This window comes from Phyllostomus discolor, chromosome 8 (assembly GCF_004126475.2).
Source record: "Phyllostomus discolor isolate MPI-MPIP mPhyDis1 chromosome 8, mPhyDis1.pri.v3, whole genome shotgun sequence".
In the NCBI taxonomy this organism is placed as follows: domain Eukaryota; kingdom Metazoa; phylum Chordata; class Mammalia; order Chiroptera; family Phyllostomidae; genus Phyllostomus; species Phyllostomus discolor.
The window spans coordinates 67429443-67455044 of record NC_040910.2 but is presented as its reverse complement, the minus strand read 5'-3'; the positions used below and the strand labels follow the sequence as shown (position 1 = coordinate 67455044).

The 25602-nt window shown below is 41.9% G+C and overlaps 1 protein-coding gene across 5 annotated transcripts in view; it reads left to right on the top strand.

The window, feature by feature from the left end:
* DNAH9 (dynein axonemal heavy chain 9) overlaps nt 1-25602 on the top strand; it is a 335540-nt gene that overhangs the window by 264074 nt on the left and 45864 nt on the right. For all 5 annotated transcript variants that reach the window (XM_028534618.2, XM_036032967.1, XM_036032969.1 and 2 more), the window contains 7 exons: nt 1123-1245; nt 2219-2423; nt 4378-4542; nt 10642-10782; nt 15215-15385; nt 17322-17444; nt 24385-24578. In XM_028534618.2, coding sequence (XP_028390419.1) covers nt 1123-1245; nt 2219-2423; nt 4378-4542; nt 10642-10782; nt 15215-15385; nt 17322-17444; nt 24385-24578 — 1122 coding nt within the window. The remainder of the gene's footprint in view (nt 1-1122; nt 1246-2218; nt 2424-4377; nt 4543-10641; nt 10783-15214; nt 15386-17321; nt 17445-24384; nt 24579-25602) is intronic.

Genomic DNA, 25602 nt, shown 5'->3' with positions numbered 1-25602 from the left:
AGTAACATTTATTGTGGTATTTCTCATCACAAAAATAACATATCATTATAGAAAAAAGTCACAAAGAAAAATGTTTTAACTCTTATAATTTATCACTCATAGAAAAAGAATTTTTTCTACCTATATATTGTTGTACTTATATAAAATATTTTAGTATTAGCTTATATGAGTTTTCTTGATTATCTTTTTTTATTATCTTCATTATTTATTTTTTTAGGTTAACTTCAAAACTTTGGTCAAGGTCTATAAAATTATTTTTAGTTATTGTTGGAATGGAATTATATCAAACTCATAAATCTATTTACAGAAAATTAAACTTTTAATATGCCCATTATACTCTACATAACATTACATATTTTAAAATAAGCTAGATTTTGGTAATTCATTACAAATAAATTAAGATGTATCAACACAATCTAACATCCAGTTGTGTAAAAATTGTTATAGAAGAATATTTAATGACATGGGGAAATGTTTACAATGCATTTTATGTACAAAAACCAGGTTATGAATCAAATATGCTATGTAAATCCAATACTAAATAAATATAAATGCAAATATAAATTATTATATAAATATTATAATATAAAATACAATCATACCTCGATACTCATCAGCTTCAGAACTTATCAGACACTGTACTCATTGCATTTTGGTGAAGAAAACATGTTTCAGCTCTTGGCGCCTGCTTGGGACTTGCTGCATTTGTTAGAACTTGTATGAGCCATGACACTGCCGGGAAAGGGAGAATGCTTCATCATTCAGTATTCATTGGTTTCAGCACTCATCACAAGTTCCAGAACAAATTAACAAGTACCAACATACCACTATAAATAGAAATATTGATAATAAACTTGAAAATATGCTACATGCAAGCATACAAACACCAAATGTAAATGATAGATGGAAAGGTTACAGTTAATTTTCATTGTTTTGTAATTTTTCCCTACTTCTAAAACTACATAAGATTACATCAATATCATTTTAATAAAGAAAAATGTGGCCACTGAAACCATCCCAGGTAAGTGTACCTCCAAGCTTATCACTGTGCTTCAGAGGTTTTGTTAAATTGCCTTGGCATCCATGCATGGCCACAGGCTCATACTGCCTGCCTTTCCCCAGCTACCTTCAAACCATAGAGCGTGCCTTGGAAGCTGGGGATGTGGTGCTCATTGAAAACCTGGAAGAGTCCATTGATCCTATTCTGGGACCACTGCTTGGGCGAGAAGTCATTAAAAAGGGACGGTAAGGTCCAGCTGTATTGTCCACCCTTTGTGAAGAGTTGGTTCACTGCCCTAGTAGAACTGTGGACAGATCTGCTCTTCTCAGAACATCCTCTCCTCAGGTCATGTCAAGAATCTACCCACAGCAGGCACTCTTCTCTTTCTTCCAGGAGAGGCATGGTTTAGCTGCCCTCACAGCCTGGAGAAAGTTGCCTAGAATAACTTTGCTTCCATCAGTCAATGTCCTCCGTGACTCCCTTCTAAATGGCCAAAGGGCACTGGTTTGGAGGAACTTTAAAAGGCAAGTGGCCAAAGAGCAGGCTGATTTTTAAGCTTGAGCATTTTATTTAAGCCAGACTCCTGAGAACTCAGCTCCTTGTCAATCTGATGAGTCATACCTATGGCTTTGGGTGCTGGTAGGTGATCAGCATATGGCAGAAGGAGGAAGAAAGGGGGAAAGAGAAGGGCAACAGGCACACAGGAGAGGGAGGGGTGATCATCATTAAGGCCTGCTGGACTCAGAAGCCTCTCCCAGTGCCCAGGCCATAACTCACCTTTACGTGTCCTCAAGATGTGCTCATTTACTTTATTAACCATTTTCACCCATGGAAGTCATTTCACCATCAGCCATGAAAAAATTGAGCCCTACTGCCAGGCTGTGAGGTACATTTTTGCCAACTAAAAAAGTGGCCCTTTCTGCACACACTTTACTGCCATCTGCTGGAAATGCTTCCCAATGTGTAAATGGCTCTCCAAACAGCTGTGCCTGAAAAATCAAACATGGTGGCCAAAGGGAAAAGTCTCCCACCCTCTACTCTTGTGCCCCACATTAGTGCAAACCAGGATCCTAGCGCTCACACTAGACATACTTAGGAGGAATCCACCTGAAACAGCAATATTATTTACTATGATCTTGGAAAAATAACTCTAGAATTCTGTCTCTGACTGGATCTCATGGGAAGGTACCGCACTTCACATGAACCTCTATGTTCTAGGTTCATTAAAATCGGAGACAAAGAGTGTGAATACAACCCTAAGTTCCGGCTCATACTCCACACCAAGCTTGCCAACCCTCACTACCAGCCTGAGCTGCAGGCTCAGGCCACCCTGATCAACTTCACCGTGACCAGGGATGGCCTGGAGGACCAGCTGCTGGCCTCTGTGGTCAGCATGGAGAGACCAGACCTGGAGCAGCTGAAGGTGTGTCCAGTGCCCAGCAATCCCACAGTGCTCCCCACTCTGGGAGAGGTATGGGGGGCTATTTTCTCTGGAGCTGAGCTGCAGGGGCTCTGCTAGACTTTGGAGGAGCGCCAACCCCATCTAGCCACTTGGAACACCAAGTTGGGAAAACAGAGGATAGAGTGAGCTCAAGAACAGAGTCAGAGAGAGAGGCTAATCTCTGAGAGCAGAGCCTTGCAGAGACTGTGAACATGCTGTGGCCAGCACATGAGGGCCTCCTCTCACACATGGTCACATGACTTGGTCAGGACTAAGTGGGATTCAGCTTTGCAAGGGCACTGAAAACCTTAGGATAGTGTCTTGGCTCAGGCTGCTATAACGAAACACCATACACTGAGTGGCTTAAACACATAAATTTATTTTCTCACAGTTCTGGGAGTTGTTAAGCTGAAAACAGGGGCTGCATGTTTGGTTTCTGGTGAGACTGTCCATCCTGGCTGGTAGATGACCATGTCACTGTGTACTCACAGACCTCTTCTGTGTGTGCAGAGGAAGAAAGCAACTCCTCCTGTGTCTCTGTTTATAAGGACACTACTCCAATCAGACCCCAGCCCCACTATATTGACCTCATTTAACCATATTCAACCCCTTAAAGGCCTATTTCCAATACAGTCGAATGGGAGTGAAGGCTTCAACCTACAACCTGGGGACACAATTCAGTCCAGACCCAGTAATCCCTGTTGTACTCTCTTTAGCCCTGATTAGACTAGAAAATGCAAGTCTAGAATTACAATTTATGTGAGACTGACATCAGGAATGCCTGGGCCTTGCTTCCTGCAAGTATCCCATTATCAAACAGCTACCTTTGGAGCACCAACTCTGTAGCAGGTGCCAAGGACTCGGGAGGCTCCAAGGAAAACCACGCCCCTGCTTTCACTGGCTTACCATCTCTTGGAGGGACACAGAAAATAAGAATGTAAACAAGCAAATGAAATATATCATTTCAGGTGGTAATAAGAATTTTGAAGAAAATTAAGAAGGGTGATATAAGAGAGCTCAGGGACTAGTTTAAACTGGGAAAGTCAGGAAAAGATTCTGTGAGAAGATGACGGCATTTGAGCTAATTCCTGAATAATTTCAAAGCCCCTGGCACAGCATTCCCAGCAAACAGCAGCAAACCCTGGCCATGAAGCAGGATTCAGGAATACATCATTAAGAAACAGAAAATGACTGGGGCAGCCATGTCTTGAGCCTCTAATAGGAAGATTGTTTTAGTGGATGCAAACACAATCATCCCAAGTTCTACAAGGGCAAATAAATGGCAGCTGCCTGCCCTTCTGCCCCTGCCCCAACAAGAAGCATGCCAGTGCCTCAGGGTATGTATGCAGTCTAACCCTCGGGGAGGGAAGGCCAGGAGAGCTCAGCTTGGCCACCAGCACCCACGCCAGCCCAGAGCAGAGTCCTACAAGGATCTTGTCTAAACTGTATGAGACAGTTTGGGTTGCTTTTGTTTAAAAATAAAAAACAAAAAAACCTTTTCCATTGGAGAGCTATTCATCTGGAAAGAATAAAGTGGTGATAGAGAGGACCCTCTGGAGAACTCACACTTGACTCTACCCTCTAACTGTTCACAAAAAGTAGGTTCCATTTAATGAACAGACTATGTATCATCATTGTGTGAAGTTTTGCACAGCACTTCTAGAGGTGGGGACTGAGATGAACCCAGCTGAGGTTACAAAGGCGCAAAGATGGTAAATTAGCCTAAGGTCACATAATCGGGAAATGGTGCAGTAGGGATTCAACTCATTTGTATCTCATCTGCTTATGGCCTTGATCATTCTGCTGTTTTGTCTTCAGTTTGCCATCTCTAAGAGAAGGGAGTCTGGGCACATAAAACTTTATTTATTCAGACCTATCCCAAGAGTAGGGTGCTCTGGGCTTCTATATGTGACTCCCCCTTACTTGATGTTTGCAGTCAGAGCTCACGAAGCAGCAGAATGGGTTCAAAATCACCCTGAAAACATTGGAAGACAACCTGCTCTCTCGCCTCTCCTCGGCATCTGGGAACTTCCTGGGAGACATGGCTCTGGTGGAGAACCTTGAGGTCACCAAGCAGACTGCTGCAGAAGTTGAGAAAAAGGTAAAACTGCTCTGACAGCCTAAGCTTGGAGGCAAAGGCCCTCCTGCTAAACCCTGAGTTCAACTTTCAGGGGGAAAAAAAAAAGAAGCAGCAGATAGAGTAACAGATGGCTTGTTCACCCACCTCAGTTTCTTCTAGAAAATCAAGTTAAGCAAGATTCCTGAAATGACTGCCCCACACTCTGGGTGAGTGAGTTCCCACCTTCTGGGGAATGCTTTTGACAACACAACTCCACAAACTTTTAATGGGCCCTTCAGTCTATGGGGGCCTTGTATTCTGTGCAGAGAATGGCAGCTCCAACTTTGTTCCTCACTGAGTAGGTGGCATGGCCCTGAAACTCAGGGATTGCATTACTGTAAGAGTCAGCTGGTTCAAGCATGACTGCACCCTCAGAAAACCCCACCCTGCAAACATGTTACACGTCTGACTTTAATGAGAGAGCTTTGATGACTTCCCAGGAATCTTGGCTCTCAAAAACAGTGCCATCCTGCAAACAATTTTGTACATAACTTTCTTTATTTCACAACATGTGGAAGGCTTTTGTTTTCCCTTATGGGGGACTAAAAGACACAAATTCCTAGGGCAAACCCCCTCACCCCTTCCCAGCAGGGTGCTGAACCTGCACAGGGCTCTTCTCTTTTTCAGCCCTGTTCTTGGATCAGAAGAGTATTTAAGGTACTGGTTCTGAGTAGGTGTGTGTCCAGGAACAATACAACTTGGAGGGAATACACTTATTGCCAGATTACTGAGATCTCTCCAAATATAAAAGACTCCATTCTGGGCAGGGACAAGGTAAGAAAAATGAAGACTAGTGATGGGCAGGGCCAATAAACCAGTTCATATCCACTCTGGGATAACAGATACCTGAGGTTGGAGCAAGGGATTGAGAGCAGGAAGGGCCAGCTTCACAGTCTCTGTGGCTGTGGTGTGACCACAGTCTCACTGGTAGTTCTCTATGGCCTCCACATCTGTTGATAGGGGCATGCAAAGTTCGTAAAATTATTTCAGCAGAAGTTCTATGCCTTGGGCAGAAGGGAAGGGGAACACGACCCAACCCACTGAGGGTAAGGGTGGAACTGACCATGTTGATTTCTTTTTCCCCACTGCCTCTTTCCTACTCTCTTGATCCTTCTCTTTAACATCAGTGATCATTTACTGAATGCCTGGCATGCATCAAGTGTTTTCTAGAACCTTTTTCTCTTGTTGTTTCATTTCATTTTGCCTTCTTTCTCTTTCTCATTTGTTCATCCAATAAATATTTACTTGGAGGCTGTTATATTTCAAGTTCCATGACAAAAGTTGAAGGAACGGCAATGAACTGCCAGAATCTCAGGATCCCAGGACCTGGTCCTCTGAAGGAGAAAGACAATAAGCAGGCAGCGACAAAGCAGTGATGAGGGCTGTGTCAGAGGGAGCATGAGAAGCCATGAGCACTCCAAGGAAAAGCACTCAGCCAGAGGGAGAGGGACATTTCTGTTCGGTGTAACTGGAACATCAAGACTGTAGATGAGGGTGGAAGTTGTCACTGCAGATGAGGCATGAACATAGATGGTATTTCCATTGCAAAGGACTTGGTAGACCATGCTAACAGATTTGCACTTCAGATGGGAGTCTGGTATCACAAAAGAGTTGTTTGTTTCCCTTTTAAAACAAGAGAGAAACATAATCAACACTGCTTTAGAGAAAGATCACTCCAGCTACAGTCTGGAGCAGAGCTTGGGGAGGTGGAGGCAGAGAAAGTACTAGAAGGTACAATAATTCCGATGAGAGGTGATGGTACCCTGAATTAAGGTTGACAGTTATGGTGCAAAGAAGTGGGCAAATTCAAGAGCGATATGCAAACTCAAAGAGATAGAATTGAAAAACTTGCTAGTTGATTGGATATGATTATACAGGGTTGGGCAAAAGAAGGTTTATAGTTGCTTATATGGAAAATAATACAATAATTAATAAATAATACAAGAATAAACTCTGTTTCACTTACTCACAACTATAAACCTACTTTTGCTACCCCTGTATGTGGATGAAGTGTAGTCAAGGAAATGGCTCGGGTTCCAGGAATAAACACCTGGAAAAGTATCGCTGTCAACAACTGAAAGAAGAGATTAGAAGTAGATTGGGGAATGAGAAAAAATGGTGGTTTTAGTTTGTGTTGTGTTGAGTTTGAAATGCCTTTGAGCCATTCATATGGGAATGTGCCATGGGTTTTTGGATATATGATCTTGAGCTAGAGATAGAGTGCTGAGAATCATCAATGAGTAGTTCATCATTGAAACTTTAGAAATGGATGAAGTTACCTAGAAGATGTGTGTGCTACTGAAATAGGCAGGCTACTCCTGCAGCCCAGTGGGCAGGAAGTCAAAAACTCATTAATCTTCCCTTATATCTTCCCTTCTTCTTGCAACCAATTAGCAGCTAGATGGAAGGACACTGCTGTCTGCAAGCTTCACTCCAATGGGCTTATATTGCATTCCCTTCACTCACACCTGTGTTCCAGTGAGAAAGATTGCCCTTTCAGCAACCCTCCCTCATTTAAATGCTAGAAAAACACCACACCCTTCTGTTAAGATTTAACATGCTAATGAGACATATGACACATGAAGAAGCATGTAATTCCACTGCACAGACACCAGAGTCCCCACATCTACATATTTAGACATCACACATCCTTCCCACCCCAACTTCTTTAAAGCTGTTCCCTGGCTTTTGTTCAGGGAGCAACAACATTTTTCTTTTCCCCTTTAATTGTTGTTTCCCTCAGCACACAAGTTTTTTATAAACCTCTTGCCTGATAACTACTTTTGTGGTGAACTCTTGATTTCTGTCTCAGGATTTCCCAAGAACCCAGGAGGGTTCAATGGTAAACTTCTTGCCTGCTGTGTGGGAGACCTGGGTTTGGTTCCAGGCCAATGCACCAGGGTCTCTAGAGGTTTCTGGTGATCCCTCTTGACTTCTATCTGGGAGATAACAAGAACCCAGGGTGCAGATAACACAATAAGACTGGGAGTAGAGCATTGAAGAATACTAATACATTTTAAGAGAAGTAAAGATGTGAAGAATGGAATAGAGCAGACAGATGGAAGGAAAAGCAGGTAAATAAGGTATTACCAAAAAAAGTATTTTGAGAGGAAAGGATGTCAACAGTGTTGGGTGATGTTGAGAACTCAAGATATAGCTGAAATGTATCCACTGCGTTTTGCAAAATGGAGTTATGAATGATCTTGGGAAGAACAGTTTCAGTGAAGTAGGAGAAGTAGAAGCCTGCGTTAGACTTACAGTAAGTGGGAGATGGGAAAGGAGAGGTGAGTAGAGGCAATTCTTTAAAGTAGCCAAACTATGAAATAGTAAGGACAGAAATGATGGCCACTTAAAGAGTGCACCAATCTTTCAAGGCTCTTCCCCCTCAGATGGATGAGGCTGAGCATTATGGTCTTACTTAGCTGGGGGTGGGAGGGTGCATGGATTGTAAGGCAAAAGGGAACAGTTACCAAGAAGAGTTGAATTTACAGGAATGACAAGGAATGGTTAATAGAGTGGGGTAAATAAGAAACTCAGGAGAAATGTAATTCAGGTCACCATTGAAGAGCTTATATTTATTTTTAATTTATGTATAATTTGTATACAGTCTTATATACTTACATTAGTTTCATGTGTATATGCAGTGATTCAACATTTTTATACCTTACAATGTGATCATCCCACTAACTCTAGTAGTCATCGATCATTGTGCAAGAACTTTTTTTTCCTTTGATTTTAAAGAGAGAAGGGCAGGAAGAAAGAGGTAAACATCAGTCTGCTGTTCCACTTATTTATGCATTCATCAGTCGATTCCTGTATGTGCCCTGACCAGGGAGCAACCTGCAATCCTGGCATATTGGGATGAAGCTCTAACCAACTGAGCACCTGGCCAAGACACAGAGCTTATCTTTAGAAAGATGGAGAGTTTGTTCCAATGTGATAGGGGCTAGGGGGAAAACATGAATCTAGAAATGGTTCATGGGCATATAGACAACTCAGGTAGGGGGACGGAAAATTAAGGAAATAGAAGGGAAGGCAAAAATTAAGGAAACCTCTTCCTTATGGTCTCTGTATAATCTGTGAAAGCATGAGTCAAGTTATCTGCCAATAGAGGGAATGATGGTGAGATGGAGGGCTTGGGGAGAAGAGTGAAGGTTTACAATAGTTGTTGCAAGAAATGGAAATGAATGTTGACTAGAGACACAGAGATTAATAGGCAGCATTAAGGACCCAGGTGAGCTTGAAGAGTATGGGACTGTGATAACACCAATATGCACAATTGTGTGATTCCTGTTCACATCCACTCCCTTCCGAGCACCATTGTCTTTTAACTACTGAATGTAACCAATTTACATTTATTAACATTACAGATATCGTTACATTCCTTTTGACTATCTTCCTTGTGTTTTCTCCTAATCATGCCTTTCGTTTTTTTCTCCTTTCTTGATTTTTTCTTTATCCTCCCCTTTTATCCTTTGCTGATTTTAAAGTTATTCATTCTATTTTATTTGATTAACCTCATTTCATGTATACATTAAAAATATATACTTCATTTAATATGTGACTTAACAATAGAGACATTAATTTGACAAAGTCTAAAATTCAGCAATATATCTAGCCTCTTCCAAAATAATGTAAGGATTTCAGAACATTTTGATCATCCTCTCCCATCTGCTGTTACTGTTTTATGTTTTAGTTCAACCTTGCTTTTACCTACTACTTCCAAACTGGTTGTGGTTTTTAGAAAAGTCTGTTATTTACATTAGCCCTATATTTAAGAAATTCTTATATTTCATTCCTTCCTTTGGGTTCAGTTTTCTTCTAATTAAGGCAAATAATTATTTCTTCAATGGTCTGTGGAGAGTTACCTTTCTTTGACCTTGACTATTTCAAAGAAAGAGATCTGGTCTTTCATCACTTTTGGAAAAGCCATAACTATTGTAGTTTCAAATGCTGCCTCTCCCTCATTCTGTCTATTCTCTACTTACTTCTGTTAGATGTATTTTGAATCTTCATATTCCATCTGCCAAGTGTGCCAAGTCTCATTGCATCTTTTACATATTTCCCATCTTTATTTCTCTCTGCATTGCTTTTGTAACAATTTCCTCATATCTATCTTCTAGTTTGTTTATTCTCTTCACAACTTGAGTGAATTATTTAATCTATGTGCTGAGTTTTTCATTTAAATATCTGTATTTTTATTTTTAGGTGTTCTAACTAGTGCTTTTTCAGATAATGTCTGTTTTTTTATATATATAGTTCTGGTTTTATACTTTATTTACCTCTACTGCTTTAAGGTTAATTAGTTACTGATGAGCTTTATATTGTATGATCATCTTCAGCTCTTGCGATGCTAGTCCTGGGATTTTGAGTTATGTGGTTGGGTCTTCTAATTGCCCCCTTTGGTAACACTTCCTCCTGAAGTTTTAATTGCTTACTGCAAGCTCATCTTCCATAAAAGTCATTGTGGTTTTTTTGTTTGTTTGTTTTTCCTGTGAGACTCTCATGAATTAACAGTAGTTTCACTCTATTCTGGAACATGAGGCAGGTCAGACTGAGGTTTGTATTTAGTGGTGTGTTTTTACAGAATCCCTCTTTCTGATGCTTAGTTCTCTTATTTTTACCTCTAATAAGTAATTTGCTAAAAATAGAATATTCCACTGAGAGACATTTTCTTTGTGAATTAGTATATTAACTTTTTCATAAAACCTAAGAAAACAGAAGATTAGATTGTGCTTCTTTTACTGGATTTCTCCCACCTGGAATTCTGGTTGACTTTCAGTATATATTTTTGTGATTCTATGAACTCTTTCTTGTTAGACCTGAAGTTTGGAGTCATGTGTAACCCATGTTACCCCACTGGAAGAGCTGACACCCCACTCTTGGGGAAGACTGAAATGTATCATCTCTTTCACCCAAGCTCTGTGGAGGAATACCACAGTGGCTTTCTTAACACTCCAGCCACCACCACCATCCCAATCTATCCCACCCCACACACAGACGCACATGTACTTACACAGAGAGACCAAGGTGATTCTCAGGTTGGTTTGAACAATGGACCTCTATTGCTTTTTCTGACAGTTCCAGGAGGCCAATGTGACCGAAGCAAAAATCAACGAGGCCCGAGAGCACTATCGACCAGCTGCTGCCCGAGCCTCTCTGCTCTACTTCATCATGAATGACCTCAGCAAGATCCACCCCATGTACCAGTTTTCTCTCAAGGTGACTCCCACCTGGGGCTTTTTACATAATCATAATAAAGCAGTATCATAGAGCCAGCATAAGTCTCCATGGGAGATTATCCATGTGCTTTCATTAGCTATGGCAGCTCTTTAAGCTCAAATGCAGAAGAGCAGCTTCAAACCTATATTATTTTCCTCAGGTCTTTAATTGGGTCTCTCATAACTCATTGGTTATTTGGCTGAAACAGAGGAGATGCTATACCACTTCTCAACCTCACTCATTCAGTAAGCACCATGATGTGGCAGGTGCTGTGTTCACTGAGTGTGTGGAAGAGGATGCCTAGAAATATTAGAAGTAATCCCTGCCCCCAAAGAGCTTAAAATATATAGCAACAATCAAATGTGTGTGTCATTCATATCCATTAAAACCAAAGCAGGAAATAATGATAGACTAACCTCAAATTATTTATACTTTTCTTATTACCTTTATATCCCAAAACTACTGTTTTTTGGTTGTTGAAATATTTCTAAAACCAAAGACATTAGCAAATTCTAAGTGCTGACTAAACTTATCTTACTCAAGAAAAAGACACAAATTTTAAGCGCATCTCTGCAAATATTATATATCTTTCTCCTCTAGAGAATTCACACACAAAAAAAAACAATTGAAGAGGCATTAGTGGGTGGTAGAGCATTTCTGGACAACCTATTTGGTTTAACCCAACAAACATAGGACACACAGACATACACACATCTGGGGGAGAGGGGCATAGACATACAGACATGCAGACACACACCAGAGCTTCACACCTCATTCTGTGAAGGTCAACTGCCACATGGACACCAAGGTATGGGGACAAAGGCGTGCAGATGAGTAATCTGGGGACCCTAGTACCTGGACTCATTTAGCTGGAGATGGCATGTCACCATTTCCCAACCTCTGTCCTTCAGCTCACAGTTGCTATAGATTCACTGAACTGTGTTAGCAATATTTTATGTTAAAAGAAATTCAACACTTGGTCTTACATTCAAGTCAAAACCTCATGTGAAAGAATTATAAAATATTTTAAAACTGTATAAAAGTTAGCATGATAAGCCTCATAACTACAGGATCACCACCTAGTTCCAAGAGTAGTTACAACTGAGCTCCGTGACTTCCTAAGAAAAAGAAATCAGACAAAGCCCATGAAAACATGTGTTCAAAAATACCTTGTGAGCTGTTCTTCAGCAACAGCACCATGATGTAGGCTTGTTTTGTCACTGGAACCTCTAATTGTAAGGAGGTAGGATTTGAGGTCCCCATTTTGTTATTAAGAATGGCAAAAAACTGCTTGCTGATCAGCTTGATCTTTGAAAGTAGGTTTAAATGCTTAATAACAAGGAGCTAAAGTAAATGTCTTCAGAAAATACTAAAACAACAATAACTCAGAAGCTCTCTGCGATTTGAAGCAAAAGTCATTTTGGCTTTAGCTTGAGGTTGGGTTTTACAGTTCCTGTTCCTGGCAGAGAAGAGAGAGGCTTTCTCAAAGTATCAGAACCACAGATAGACCACAGTCTCACACCCCAGTTTTCCAAAGTGTTTGGAGGAGTATATTAAAATGTGTGTATTTGCTTATAGACATGCAAAAACTCTTCAAAAGTCAGATTTAATATGAACTTGGAAGTTCATGACATGGTTAAGGTGGAATTTAATTATAGAGACATTTTTCTTCAAAACTCAGCCAAACGCTAGGAGAGGATCAACAGAACGCACTTGCAGGGTGCCAGGGTGTCCCCAGTGAGCAGACACCTCCCCAGGCTTTCCTGCAGATGGACGGATGGAGGGATGGAAGGCTCAGCTCCCTCTGCTGTGTGCATGGCAGCAGGGGGGAGCACAGCTAGAGGGCTAATCTTTCTAGAAGAGCTTGGAAGGAGAAGAATCTGATAGGCTGAAGCAAATAGAACACAGGGCACAGGAGGCCCAAGGGCCTGCTAACCTGTTTTCCTTAGCCCTCAGAGGACTTTTGCAATACTTTCATTGGTTACAAAGATTTTAAAAGAAGGAGATGCATACAAATCTTAATTTCTGGCTTCTCGTGAAAGTCTGGGAGATACGGCAGTCTGAGCCCACACTCCACATGGCATAAAGCCACTAGAGCCAAGGGGTGACTGCTTCCTAGGCAGGCATGGTCCTCCCTCCAGGTTGCTGCAGTCCCTACGCCTACCTGGACCTTCACACCTGGCCGCTGAAGGCATTTGAGTTTGAGAACCTTGGTCCAGGGCAGCCTCACAGTTTGCCTAAGCTCTTTAGGGCACCACCAGGACTTGGTTATTCCTGTAACAAATCTTTTCAGTGCCTTTTATATGTGAAAAGCTGGGCTGGATTCTGGGAATGACAAGAGTCAGTAAGGCCTGGCCCCCACCTCGGTGTGCTTGCAATCTGGTATAAATGAAAAGATAAAAAAAACTAACATACAAAGGTAATGGATAAGGGCCCTAAAAGAGCAACAAGTGTAGTTAGAGCCAAAATAAGATCTTGTGGGCAGGAGAGACCTTCTGGAGGAAGCCACAGAAGGCAAGATCAGGCCCAGGACCAGAGCCATTCAAAAACCAGAAATAAGAGGAAAAGGGGGCTTCTTTTTAGGATAGTAAGGAAAAGAAAGGCAAAAGTACTCTAGTGGAAAGAAAAGGCTAAATGTACCTAGGTTTTTAAAATGTATTTAGATCTTTTCCAGAATTGTGAATCACCTTGTTGAAACTTAGAACTAGAGATTCTTTACTGGTCATTGTCATTCTGAGTTTTAGAGAAAAGCCATAGTAACCACCTGGGGGAAACTATACACTCAGTCTTTGTAGACTGAGAAGCTTCCCTAACTGCTCTGTGTGGTGCTGGATAACATATCCACTTGCAACAAGCTGTTACTCCAATTGAAAGCCTACCAAGTAAGGGTGAACATCATAATGGACTGGGGTGAAGGTAGGCAGGAGATTTTGCTCAGCTCATCAAAATTGAATGAAGAAAATCTGCAAGAGCTTCATTAATAAGAAACACCATGGCACTAATGTTTCCCCCCATTTTGCAAATGAGGATAGACTGAGGCACAAATCTTCTGTTTTCCATTGCATTTCAAAGGTCTGGTGTTGGAAAGCTCCAAGATTATTTTTCTTCTTAAAGCAACAAAACAAAGCCCTGGCTGGTGTAGCTCAGTGGACTGAGTGTGGGCCTGCAAATCAGAAGGTTGCAGGTTCAATTCCCAGTCAGGGCACATGTGAGGGTTGTGGATCAGATCCCCAGTGGGAGGCATGCAAGAGACAACCACACATTAATGTTTCCCTCTCTTTCTCCTTCTATTCCCCTCTCTCTAAAAATAAATAAATAAAATCTTTTTTAAAGCAACAAAACGAAAATAGAAAAAAAGAAATCTGCATAGCCAAAAATGTAAAAAACCCAATTATATTTTGACTTTTTAATGATTCATTCTAATCATATAACATTCAAATTGCCGCATTCTTAAATGTATTTTTTAAAAAAGTCTTTATCTAAGTCTAAAACAATGAAAAGTTGACTGACTCGTATGAGTTTTATTTATATTATGCCCGTAACGACTAGTTCAGAGGAGGCCCCCAAAGCATCCTGTGTTCCCAACTTTGCAGGGAGGGCCCATGAGGAAAACAGACATGTACAGGGACCCATCAAATGACTGCAGAGTGAACAGAGAGAAACGAGCACCTGAGATTCTGATCATTACCAAAGGAAAAGTAACCAATTAAAAATATTCTGAGGGCCTGTCAGATACAAGGGTCTCTTTAAGACAACAAAGTTGTACAAAACATTGGTTCTACAATCAAGAGTTTTATAATCTAGCCCTGGCTGGTGTGGCTCAGTGGCTGGAGCACTGGCTGGATTGTGGATTGTGGATTGTGAAGCAAGAGGTAGCTGGTTTGATTCCCAGTCAGGGCACATACCTGGGTTGTAGGCCAGGTCCCCAGTAGGAGGTGTGTGAGAGGCAACCACACACCGATGTTTCTCTCCCTTTCTCCTTCCATTCCCCTCTCTCTAAGAATAAATAAATAAAATCTTCAAAGAAAGATTTTTTAAAAGTTTAAAATCTAATGGGTAGAATAATGGTCCTCACTGGTTATTGTTGACTGTGTTTACTTTTTATTTGGTTAGTTATGCAACAAAACTTATTTGATTTAATTATTTTGGCCACTGGAGATTTCTTTTTCACTAATCAAAATGTAGGCTCTTCTCTGCATGCCTCATAGCTTTTCCCATGGTGTGACAACATAATAATTCATATGAGCAAACTAAGAAAACAATAAACAAAGACAAAAGTTTTTTTGTTGCCACTGGCCCTTCTTGGCAGGATATGATGGGAAAATGTTTCTGTGACTCAGAAATTATAATGTTCTTCACAGGTAGGGCTACTCACTGTAAACAAAGGCAGCTGTGTAAATCACCTATGTCCTGCCTGCACCCCCACCCCCAGGCCTTCAGCACCACCTTCCAGAAGGCTGTCCAGAAGGCTGGCCCTGCTGAGAGCCTCCAGGAGCGACTGACCAACCTGATAGACAACATCACCTTCTCCGTGTACCAGTATACCACCCGCGGGCTCTTCGAGTGTGACAAGCTGACCTACCTTGCCCAGCTCACCTTTCAGGTAAAAATGAATTGGAGAAGTTTCCAGAAAACAAGTCATTTTCTAGTGCCCAATCAGCAAGTATAAAAAATAAATAAATAACTTCTTTTAACATCAATTTTTATAGCATGTAAAGGTTATTGAGCTCTAAGCAGAGAGGTCAGACAAGAAGGTCCTGTTAGATATATGCATGCTCCCCACACTGTCCCACTCATGGCAGAGCTGCTTGATCAATCATTGCACGTTTTCTTGCTGATCCTGGATGATCTAAGATCCTCCTCAACATACCCCTCCAGCAGCCACTACCAATCAATTCAAGCCAGCCCCAAGATAAAACTGGTTGGCCATACTAATAACTAGGTACTTTCTGAGATGCAGTAAGAACTTTTTTAGAGACTCCCTCATTAATTATTTAATTTTAGGGTTGGAAGTTTAATGTCCCAACATCCCCCTGGAATATGCATTTGCAAATGTCTTTCTGTAGTTATAGCAATCTTCACCTTAAAAATATCTTTTAGAACTATGGTCCTCAAGGGTTTGGAAGCACTAGAGTCTTCCAATGTTAATTAGAAACCCTTGTCTTTTATTTCTTTTAACATCAAAAAAAACAAGAAAATTTATCTCCTTGTACTTATCTTTTAGCATTGGAACTTTTTCCCATATATAAATTAGGAGCACAGAACAGACCATCTGAGACCTCTTCCAATTCTCAAAATCAGATATTTCCAGGGCTGGGAATATCTGCACTGACTCTGCACGTTTCTAGGGCCGGACTCCTGGGGAGTGTTAGTGTGGCTCGTCTCTAACCTATGTGTTCCCCACACCGGCAGAGATGGCAGCTTGGCCCTCACAGAAGGAACTGGAGCCTCAGCATAGACTCATCTCCCTCCTGCCGCTTATTCTCCGGCCCCAAGGAGCCCCCCCACCCCCGCCTCAACCCGGCTTGTACTCTTCCTCTTGCACATATTTCAGCCCCATCTTATAAGGGCTTCTCCACCTCATCTACCATTTCTAGCCAATTATCTCCTTAGAGACTTTTTCTCAAACTGACAATATTATTTTTCCTTTGTGAATATTTCTATCTGTAACTCCTCAGCAGAGAATAACATGTGAAGAAGAGAAAGCAATTTCCCGGGCACCTCTCAGCATGAGTTAGTGCAAACAAGATGATGCCTTACCTGAACACACCTGATTCCCTCTCAGTCTCTGTACTTCCCATCACCTCCTCCCTGGAAAGCCTCCCCTTCCTGTCTAAACAGTCCCATCCCTTAGCTTCTCCAAGACCCAATTCAAAACCATTACAGAAAGTTTAGTCAAATAAATTCCCCTTCCCCTGCTTTCTGGCCACTCCCTTATCCTAGAAACTTGTTAGCATTATTGATTCATACATGCACTTCTATTTTGCATATATTCATATATTAGTTTGACACTGTCCTCAAATCATGTCATTTGTGTGTGTCATCTTCTCAATAGATGGCAGAAACGTATCCCATGGCATGTATGATTGACACATAAACCATAAACCACTTATGTAGTCATTCACCATGTGCAATTACATCACACTGATATGAAAACAGAAGCACGCAGAGGTGATACACAGAGATATATCCTTTCTTTTAAAAATATTTATTTATTTTTAGAGAAGGGGGAAGGGAAAGAGGAAGGGAGAGAGATATCAATGTGTGGTTGCCTCTCATGCACCCCACACCAGGGACCTGGCCTGCAACCCAGGCATGTGCCTTGACTGGGAATCAAACTGGCTACCCTTTGGTTCACAGCCTGCCCTCAGTCCACTGAGCTATACCAGCCAGGGCAGATTTAGCCTTTATTCACTCCACATTTTATCAATCAAAATCAATGGGCAAGTTCTAGTGCTAGAGTAACAACAGTCACACTGAGTGGTGACCTTGTGACTGCCACCAGCTAAGGAAGTATGGTATCCATCCCCCACTCACAGGTTCTCCTCCTGAACCAGGAGGCAGTCACCGCAGAGCTGGATTTCCTGCTTCGAGCTCCAGTGCAGACCGGCACCCCCAGTCCGGTGGACTTCCTCTCCCACCAGGCCTGGGGTACCATCAAGGTCAGTACCAGTCCCTAGAAAGGTGAAGTTCTCATCTCCTGGAGTTTCTCTGATACTTGTCCCCGGGAATTCAGCAAGCCTCTCTTTTGGGGTTCATCGTGGAGCTGTTTGAACACAGGTGCACCCCACAGCAGAGCTGGGAAGGTTGAGCAGAGGACCAAGGACAGGGGACAGAGGACTAGCTGGTACTGGCTCGTGTGAGGGTTCTGCCTCCAGGGTGTGAGGGACCAGTAAGATCCTGCGCACTGCTCTGACACAGCTGAGTTGCCTTTCACCCTCCAGTGTCTAAGGCTGCGACAGGCTTGGGCTCCTCTGTGAGGCCCTCAGGCTGGGATGGAGACAGCACTTCTATGAAACAGAAGCCAGATTCTGTTCAGGCTTCTTCCTGTGAATCCTAACTCAGCCTCAAAGCAGCCTGGGATTATCCATGGTCTGTCATAGTTCACAATTGTTGAGCACCTTAGAAATGCATTACCTTATTTTAGTCTCATGTTTACCTGGGAGACAGGGATTGTCTGTTCCCATTTAAAGTATGAAGAAAGCAACGTCCTTCATATTATAAGTAGCAAATCCAGGACTCAAATTCTGGTTTGCCTGAGGGCAAAGCTCATTTTCTGCCGTGTTACTCAGCTTGGTGGAGATGGGATTCTATGAACACTGAAAAGATCAATAGGAATCATGCCTGCATTCACAGGTCCCACACAATGATGAACAGTAACAATTGACTGAATGAACCAGCCCCAGCCTGCCCAGGCCTGCCCTCCATGGGGACAGCCAACTGGTCCCACCTGACTGAGCAGCGAGGGCAGGACCAGTGCTGTCAGGGGACTGGCCCCTGCACACAGAGTAGACGGGGCTATGATCTTCCACATTTGTTGCATTTTTTGTTTCACAGCACAAAAAAGTATGAGTCTGAAGGAATGTGATTGGCTTTCTCTTTATATATGCTACTCAGATTTGAAGACAATGTAGATTCACATGCCTATTATAAGAAATAATAGGGATATTCCTTGTACCCCATTTCCCCCAATGGTAACATCCTGCATTTCTGTAGTACAATGTCACACCCAGGAAGCTGACGTGATACAACCCACTCAACCTGTTTTGATTTCACCAGTTTCTTGTGCACTCATTTTGTGTGTGCATGTGTGTGTGTCACATGTGAAGGTTCATGTAATCACCACCACAGTCAAGATACAGAAAATTTCATCACTACCGAGATCCCTCACATCACCCTTTATAATCATAGCAGCCTCCTCCCTCCCCCATCCCTAATGCCTGGCTGCTACTTAATCTGTTCTCCATTTGTCTAATTTTGTCATTTCAAGAATGTCATGTAAGTGGAAATATTCAGTATGTAATCTTTTTGGACTGGCTGGGTCACTCAGCATCATTCCCTTGAGACCCATCTGAGTTGCATTTACTTTATTACTGAGCCCCACATTTAATCACTTATAGGCATGCTTTCCCCTTCAAAGGATTCATCTTAGGAGATTCAAGGGTCATTCCACTCATGCTGCCACTGCCCAAAATGTTTCTCTAACTTTTTTTTCAGAGTCAGTGGCTATTTTTAAAATATTCTTGGGGCTGTCTGGAAATCAGGGGTCACTGAACTTTTTCTGTACAGGGCCACATCATAAATATTTAGACTTTGAGTGTCAGACCCTGTCACAACTGCTCAAACCGGCCCAAGTCACACACAATAGATAAGCAAGTGGGAATAGCTGAGTTCCAGTAAAACTTTATTTGCATACATGGATGGTGAGCCAGATTGGCCCTGCAGACTGCAGTTTGCTGATCCCTGATTTAAATAATAAAGGTGTGATTTGATTTTTATTTATTAACTTAGTTTGTCATTCTGGACCCAATCTGGCAAATGAGAAGGGGAATAATACATGGGAAAGAAACAAGGGAGAACTCCATTCACAACAGCAACAAAATAAAAAATTACAAAATGCCTAAGAATAATTATAATAAATGCAGAATGTATGTGTGGAAAACCATCAACTCTTCTAGGCTACACAAGTTATGAATGAATGCACACTCCTGGGTAGCACTGTCCAAAAAATATATAATGTATGTCATATATGTAATTTAAAATATTCTAGTAACCAAGTATTAAAAAAGTAATAAGAAATCAGTGAGGCCCTGGCTGGGTAGCTCCATTGGTTGGAGCATCAGCCTGATGCACCTGGGTTGTGGTTTTGATCCCGTGTCAGGGCACATACGAGAGTCAATCAGTGGCTACATGCATGGGTGGAACAACAAACCCATATTTCTTTCTCCTTCCCTCTTTCTCGCTCAAAAAAAATCAATTAAAAAAATTTGTAAAAATAAATGAAATTAATTTTAATAATATATTTTATCTAACCCAATAAGCCCAAGTATTATCATTTTAATATATAATTGTTATAAATGTTACTAATAAAATATTAAATATTTTATATTTTTGTATTAAGCCTGAATTCAGGTGTGTATTTTTTAGACTTATAGCACTTCTCAATTAGATGCTTAATGTTCATCAGTAATACTTGACTTGAATTTATATTTCATAAAATTTTAGGGTTAAAACAGTTGATTCATATACCCAAGTTGTTCCAAACATACTTAAAAATTTTGCAATTACTAAAGCAAGTTCCAATTTCTAAACTTAAATTTAAATAATTAAAATTAAATACAATAAAAATGTGTTTCTTCAGTCACCCTGGCCACATTTTATGTGCTCTATATTCACATATGGCCAGTGGTTCCCTTGCTGGACAGCACTGCCCCAGAACTTGAGAACAATGACATAGTCTGACACCTTTGTGGAAGATAAATCCTGGAAAGCAGTTCTGATGAGTGTCTCTGCAGAATGGGAGCAGTGACAGGGATCAACCAGTTAACACAGGCTCTGGAATCAGACATTTCTGGGTTCAAGTTCAAGTTCCAGTGTGTATGACCTCTGACATGTTTCTTATTCCCCTGAGACTTTCTTTTCTTATCTTCAAAATGATCATTATAACACCTACTTCACAGGGTTATGTCAGACATATAAATGTTCAGTAAATAGAAGCTGGTTATGGTTACAGCTACTATATATGTTTCCCAGGGCTGCCATCACAAAGTACCACAAGCTAGGTGGCTCAAAACAACAGAAAGTTATCATCTCAGACTTCTGGAAGCTAAAAGTCTGAAATCAAGGCTCTGGCAAGCCATGATCCCTCCAAAAGGCCTCCAGGGGAAGATCCTTCCTTGCTGCTTCTGGCACCTGGTTGCCCTAGGTGTTCCTCGGTTTCTTGCAACATAACTTCTATCTCTGCCTCCACCCTCTCTGTGTCTTTGTGTCTCTTCTCCTCTTGTGAGAACATCAGTCATATTAGATTATGGCTCACCCTACTGACCTCATTCTAACTTGGTTACACCTTCAAAGACCCTATTTTAAAATAAGGTCACATTTACAAAGCTGGGAGGTTAGTTTTTCAACATACCTTTTCGGGGGACACAGTTCACTGCATTGCAGTTACAATTATTAATTACCCATCTTTAAGGTGCATACATGCTGTGGTTGATATGGGTTGTGCCTTATAAAATTTGTCCATAGAAGGAAAAACTTGGAGGATTTGTGAGTTGCCTAACTGGACTAAATCCAGTTGTCTTTCCCTCTATTATCCCACAAAGCCCTCTGCAGCAGAAATCACAAAGAATGAATGATTCAAAAGTACTCTTCACAACTCTAAAGCTACTGTGCAATTTAATTCCATCCTCTTTTCAAAAAAAAGGGTTGTTTGGTTTCTGTTCTTCCCTTTGCTTTTTTTGTCTGGTTTTGTGGGCTAAGCTCATTTTGCTGTTCAAAGGCTTTTTTGCAAATGAGTGAAGTTTTATCTGTGTGTGTGTGTGTGTGTGTGTGTGTGTGTGTATCTGAGTTTGTTTTGTGGAGCAGCCAAGTCCAGCCCCATCAAACTGAATCACAATACAGGATGTGAGCAGGTGAAAATACAATGCATTGTGTGTGCACATCATTGAAGCCTTTGATAAATGCTCTTTTTAAGTGTTCAGTTGGATTTTAGCCTAAAGAAACAAAATAATTGAATAGGACATGATAAAACAAAATTCTTTAACCGTTCTGTCTGATGAGGAAGATGGATTGACTTGTTTCCCAGAAGAACTCATAGGCAGGTAATGAATGAAATCTTTGTGATGAACTATTGCTTTTATTAGTATCCTTGGTAAGAATTTAAGTTTCATCAATGCTGAACCCTAAGGTACTGGGCATGTCCTGCTCTTCATTAGAAAATCTCATCTGTGATACATGCCTTTGTTAGCCTTTGAAAAGGCCCCTCACTACCACTCTGGATGCCCATTTAGCACAGTGGTATTTTGCTGCACAGTCCAATGTAATTAGGTTAATTAGTCATTTCCATTTAACTTATTAGAAATGCCTTTCCCTCATTTGGAAGATTAAATGTTGCAATTGTGCTCCATCCAGAGCTCCAAGAAAGCATGTTTCCACCCCACCTCAGCAGCTGGGAGCACTGAAGGCAGTGTCATTTTCTCAGCATTGTGGTGATGCCAGAAGGGGCAAGGGGACCGAAGAAGGGGTAATGATGATGCAAGCTGGGAAGAGGGCTGACGTGCTGCTCAAGTGAAGATGAACTCGAGTTCCACCGCGCAGAGAGAAATAATTACAGCAGCTGCAGCTTTTCTCACCCTGTCAAGAAAGAGCCTTCCTGCTGGCTGCCCAGATGTCGAACTGCATTCATTGAGTGCCTCCTAAGTTCCAGGCAGACTGCTGTGCCCAGGGCATACGAAGATAGCTAAGAAAGTTCTTGCCCACAGGCAACTCACCATCTTGTGGGAGAAACTGACAAGTAAACCAGCGATCACAGTTCAATAACTACAGAAGCCCTGAGAAAGCACAAGGACAGGCTTCAGAGCACTGCATTTACATTAGGGTATGAATTGTGCAAGTGATTACTTGACCTCATTTTCCAAATGAGAAAATCAAAGCCTACGAAAGTTAAAAACCAGTCCAAGTCAGAAAAGGCTCATAAGAGGTGTCCCTCAGACCAAAACTCTTGTTTCCTGGCACCTCCTCCAGCATCCCACACACAACTCCACACCACTTCTTAGCACACATGAAGATGTGTTCCCTACTCTCAGTGGTCACAGTGAAGCTGAGAAACCCAGAGCCCATGGGAAAAGGCACAAAAGACAGGACAGGGGTTCACCCAAATGGGCAAAGAGCTAGGCAAGCCCAGGTCAAGTGTGTCTGTCCCTCTCCAGACATAATTACCTTCCCCTTGTCACCTAAAAGACTCACAGTCACACTCCTTGCTGTCATGCCCCACACTTCCCTCTGCAGACTTTGGCTCTAGTTGATCCTCCCCCATACAATGCCATTCCCTTCTCTCTGCCTCTCTTTCTGCCCACCAGGATTTTACATACTTGCTAAGGCCTCCTTCATCTCCTCTTCCTCTTGAGCTGAGGATTGCAAGCTCCTTTGGAAGGCATGTGCCTTCTTGTTCCCATTTGTATTCCCAAGTACCTGGCATGCAGTAGGCATTCAATAAATAACAAATGAATGAGTGAATAATTCAAATGACAAGAATGTGGGGGTTCTCTAAAATTCATGGCATTGTGGTAGGTGTTTTGGACAAAGTCTACTTTTTGCTCTCATTGGGAAGACCAAACATACAAGCAGAATTGAGTGATAGCAGAAAAGCTGCAGGTAACTTGGTATCTAAGTGAATGAGTGGGGTTCTCTGGAAAAATAGGTTGGACCCACCCCCAAATGTGGTTCCAGCATCACCAGATGATGGCCACACACATACATGAGAAGGTATGGAGAAGTTTATTACTCACATGATAAGACTTTCTGGGGAGATCAAGGCACCCTGAGCAGTCCATAAATGGATTGAGAGAGCCAGGAAAGGAGGCTGCTTTGGGGTTCTTAAGGAAGTTATGAGGTGAGACTTCTGGGCACAGGCAAGGGCTCATGGTGAGTGCCTTTCACCCAGCACAAGAGGGGGTTCCCAGGCCTACTTATCAGCTTGCCTAGATGTGGAGCTGAAGAGGAAGAGAGAGGGATAAGGCTGAAAAGCTATCAGCAGTCAAATACCCAAAAACTGAGTCTGTCTCTCTATAAAAGCTATGACCTCTGTGGTCACAAAAGGGTGGGAGACTATGAGTTCTAGGTTAGAGGGAGGGTGGTAGCTGACTTTGAACTGTATTTTAACAACTTGTAGAACATTAAAAATCAGGCATGACTAGCACAAGAATGGAGAGAAGACCAGGACCTCTGATGTGGTAGAAGCAGTGTGACCAAGAAATGGAAATGGAGGTGGGGATGGGTCTGGCAAGGTTTCAAGGTTGGGGTCAGACATGATTGGACAGGGTAGAACAGCAGGAGGTTCCTGGGTTAACTGGATGAATTGGAGCAAAGAGCTAAAGGAAGAGATTTGATTGACAAGTTTTGCATTTGGACTCAATCCTTGTGGAAGCAGGCAATTCGTGGGAGTTTTCAAGTTGACATTGATACACAGTCAATGATTTAGAGACATTTGGAGAGAGGAACTAACAGGAGTGGCTGGTGGAGTGAACAGGGGAATGAAAGGGAGGAATCAGACACCTAATGTCCAGGCTCCATGACATCCTTTCCTGTCCCCTTTTTCCTGTAATACCCTGCAGGCAGGTGCTGCTCAGCCTCTGCCTGCTGCTAATATTCCAAACACTTAATTTGCTAAACCTTGTATATTATTGGGGCAGTTTGCTAAAGGTGAGCTGATGAAAATCCTTCCTCTTCCTTGAGTCTACCTGGAGGAAGACTCAGGGCTCCAGAAAATAGTATAAATGAGACAGAAAAATGTCTACAATACCACCTTGCTCCTTGACCTCCAACAGTGCAAATTATAGCTCCGAGAAACTGCATTTTAGAGCAAGATTCTCTAAAATTTCCTAGGCACTTTCATCCATGGAAGAATTCAATAATCTGGACCGGGACATCGAGGGGTCAGCCAAAAGCTGGAAGAAGTTTGTGGAATCAGAATGTCCTGAGAAGGAGAAGTTCCCACAGGAGTGGAAGAACAAGACTGCCCTGCAGCGCCTCTGCATGATGAGAGCCATGCGGCCCGACCGGCTAACTTATGCCATGCGGTAGGGGACAGGGGGTGTGGAAGGGCAGGCATGAGCAGTCTCACTATGGGCAAACTAGCAGAGATGAGCACAAAAGCCAGTTGTTTATAGTAACGGGAACCTTTGTACCAATATCCAAAATCTCCTGAGGCCTGTGTTTGCTATGTATTTTCCTGATATGTGGGTGAACAGTGTAGAAAGAGGTACTCATCAGTATCAGCACTGAAAAGGATACTGGTCACATAGAATGAATGTGGCAGGAGATGATGGGATCCAGAGCACAGATGGAAGGGCCACCCTTAGCAGGAATAACATCTCTGTCATCACAGAAAGAGAGAAATGGGTGTGTATGTTGTTAAACTGGTAGAAGGATGGTAGAAAGTTGAGAATGGTTTTATCTGATGACTTCTATTTTCTGAGAAGCAGGGAGCAAGATCTTCAGCTGAGTTTGTATGAAAGAGGAGGTAGCAGGGCTGTAGATTTGAGGAGAGTACAAAAGGTTTTAAATAGGGTCTGTGAAAAAAAATGAAAGAAGGCTGACCTGGGAAATGCAACAAATTTCAAATAGCACTGAGGGTCCACCTAGTGAAAAGTCTGCATGTGTCATGGCTCCATTGCTCACTATTAGATGACTTTGCATATGTACAACAGCAAGGTGTAGATTCTAAATTAAGTTGGTCCAGAGCACCGGCCATTCCAAGTTGTTGTGTTGGAATAAGAGTTAGACAGGGGAAGTGAGTTTTTGGCAAGAGGGTGATTAGATGTCATAGGCCATGCATGCTATAGAGACAGAAAGCAGATTAGTAGTTGCCGGGAGCTGAAGGGTGGAAATAGCAATTATTTAAATAGGCATGAAAGCCTTATTGGCAGGATGAAATGTTCTAAAACTGGTATATGGTAAGACTGTATAATTTAGTGAATTTATTTAAAATTATTGAATAGTACACCTAAAATGGGTGAACTTTCTGGTATGTCAGTTATACCTCAAGAATGTTGTTTTAAAAGAAAAAAGTTATAGGTCATGGACTCTACACTGGATAGGAAA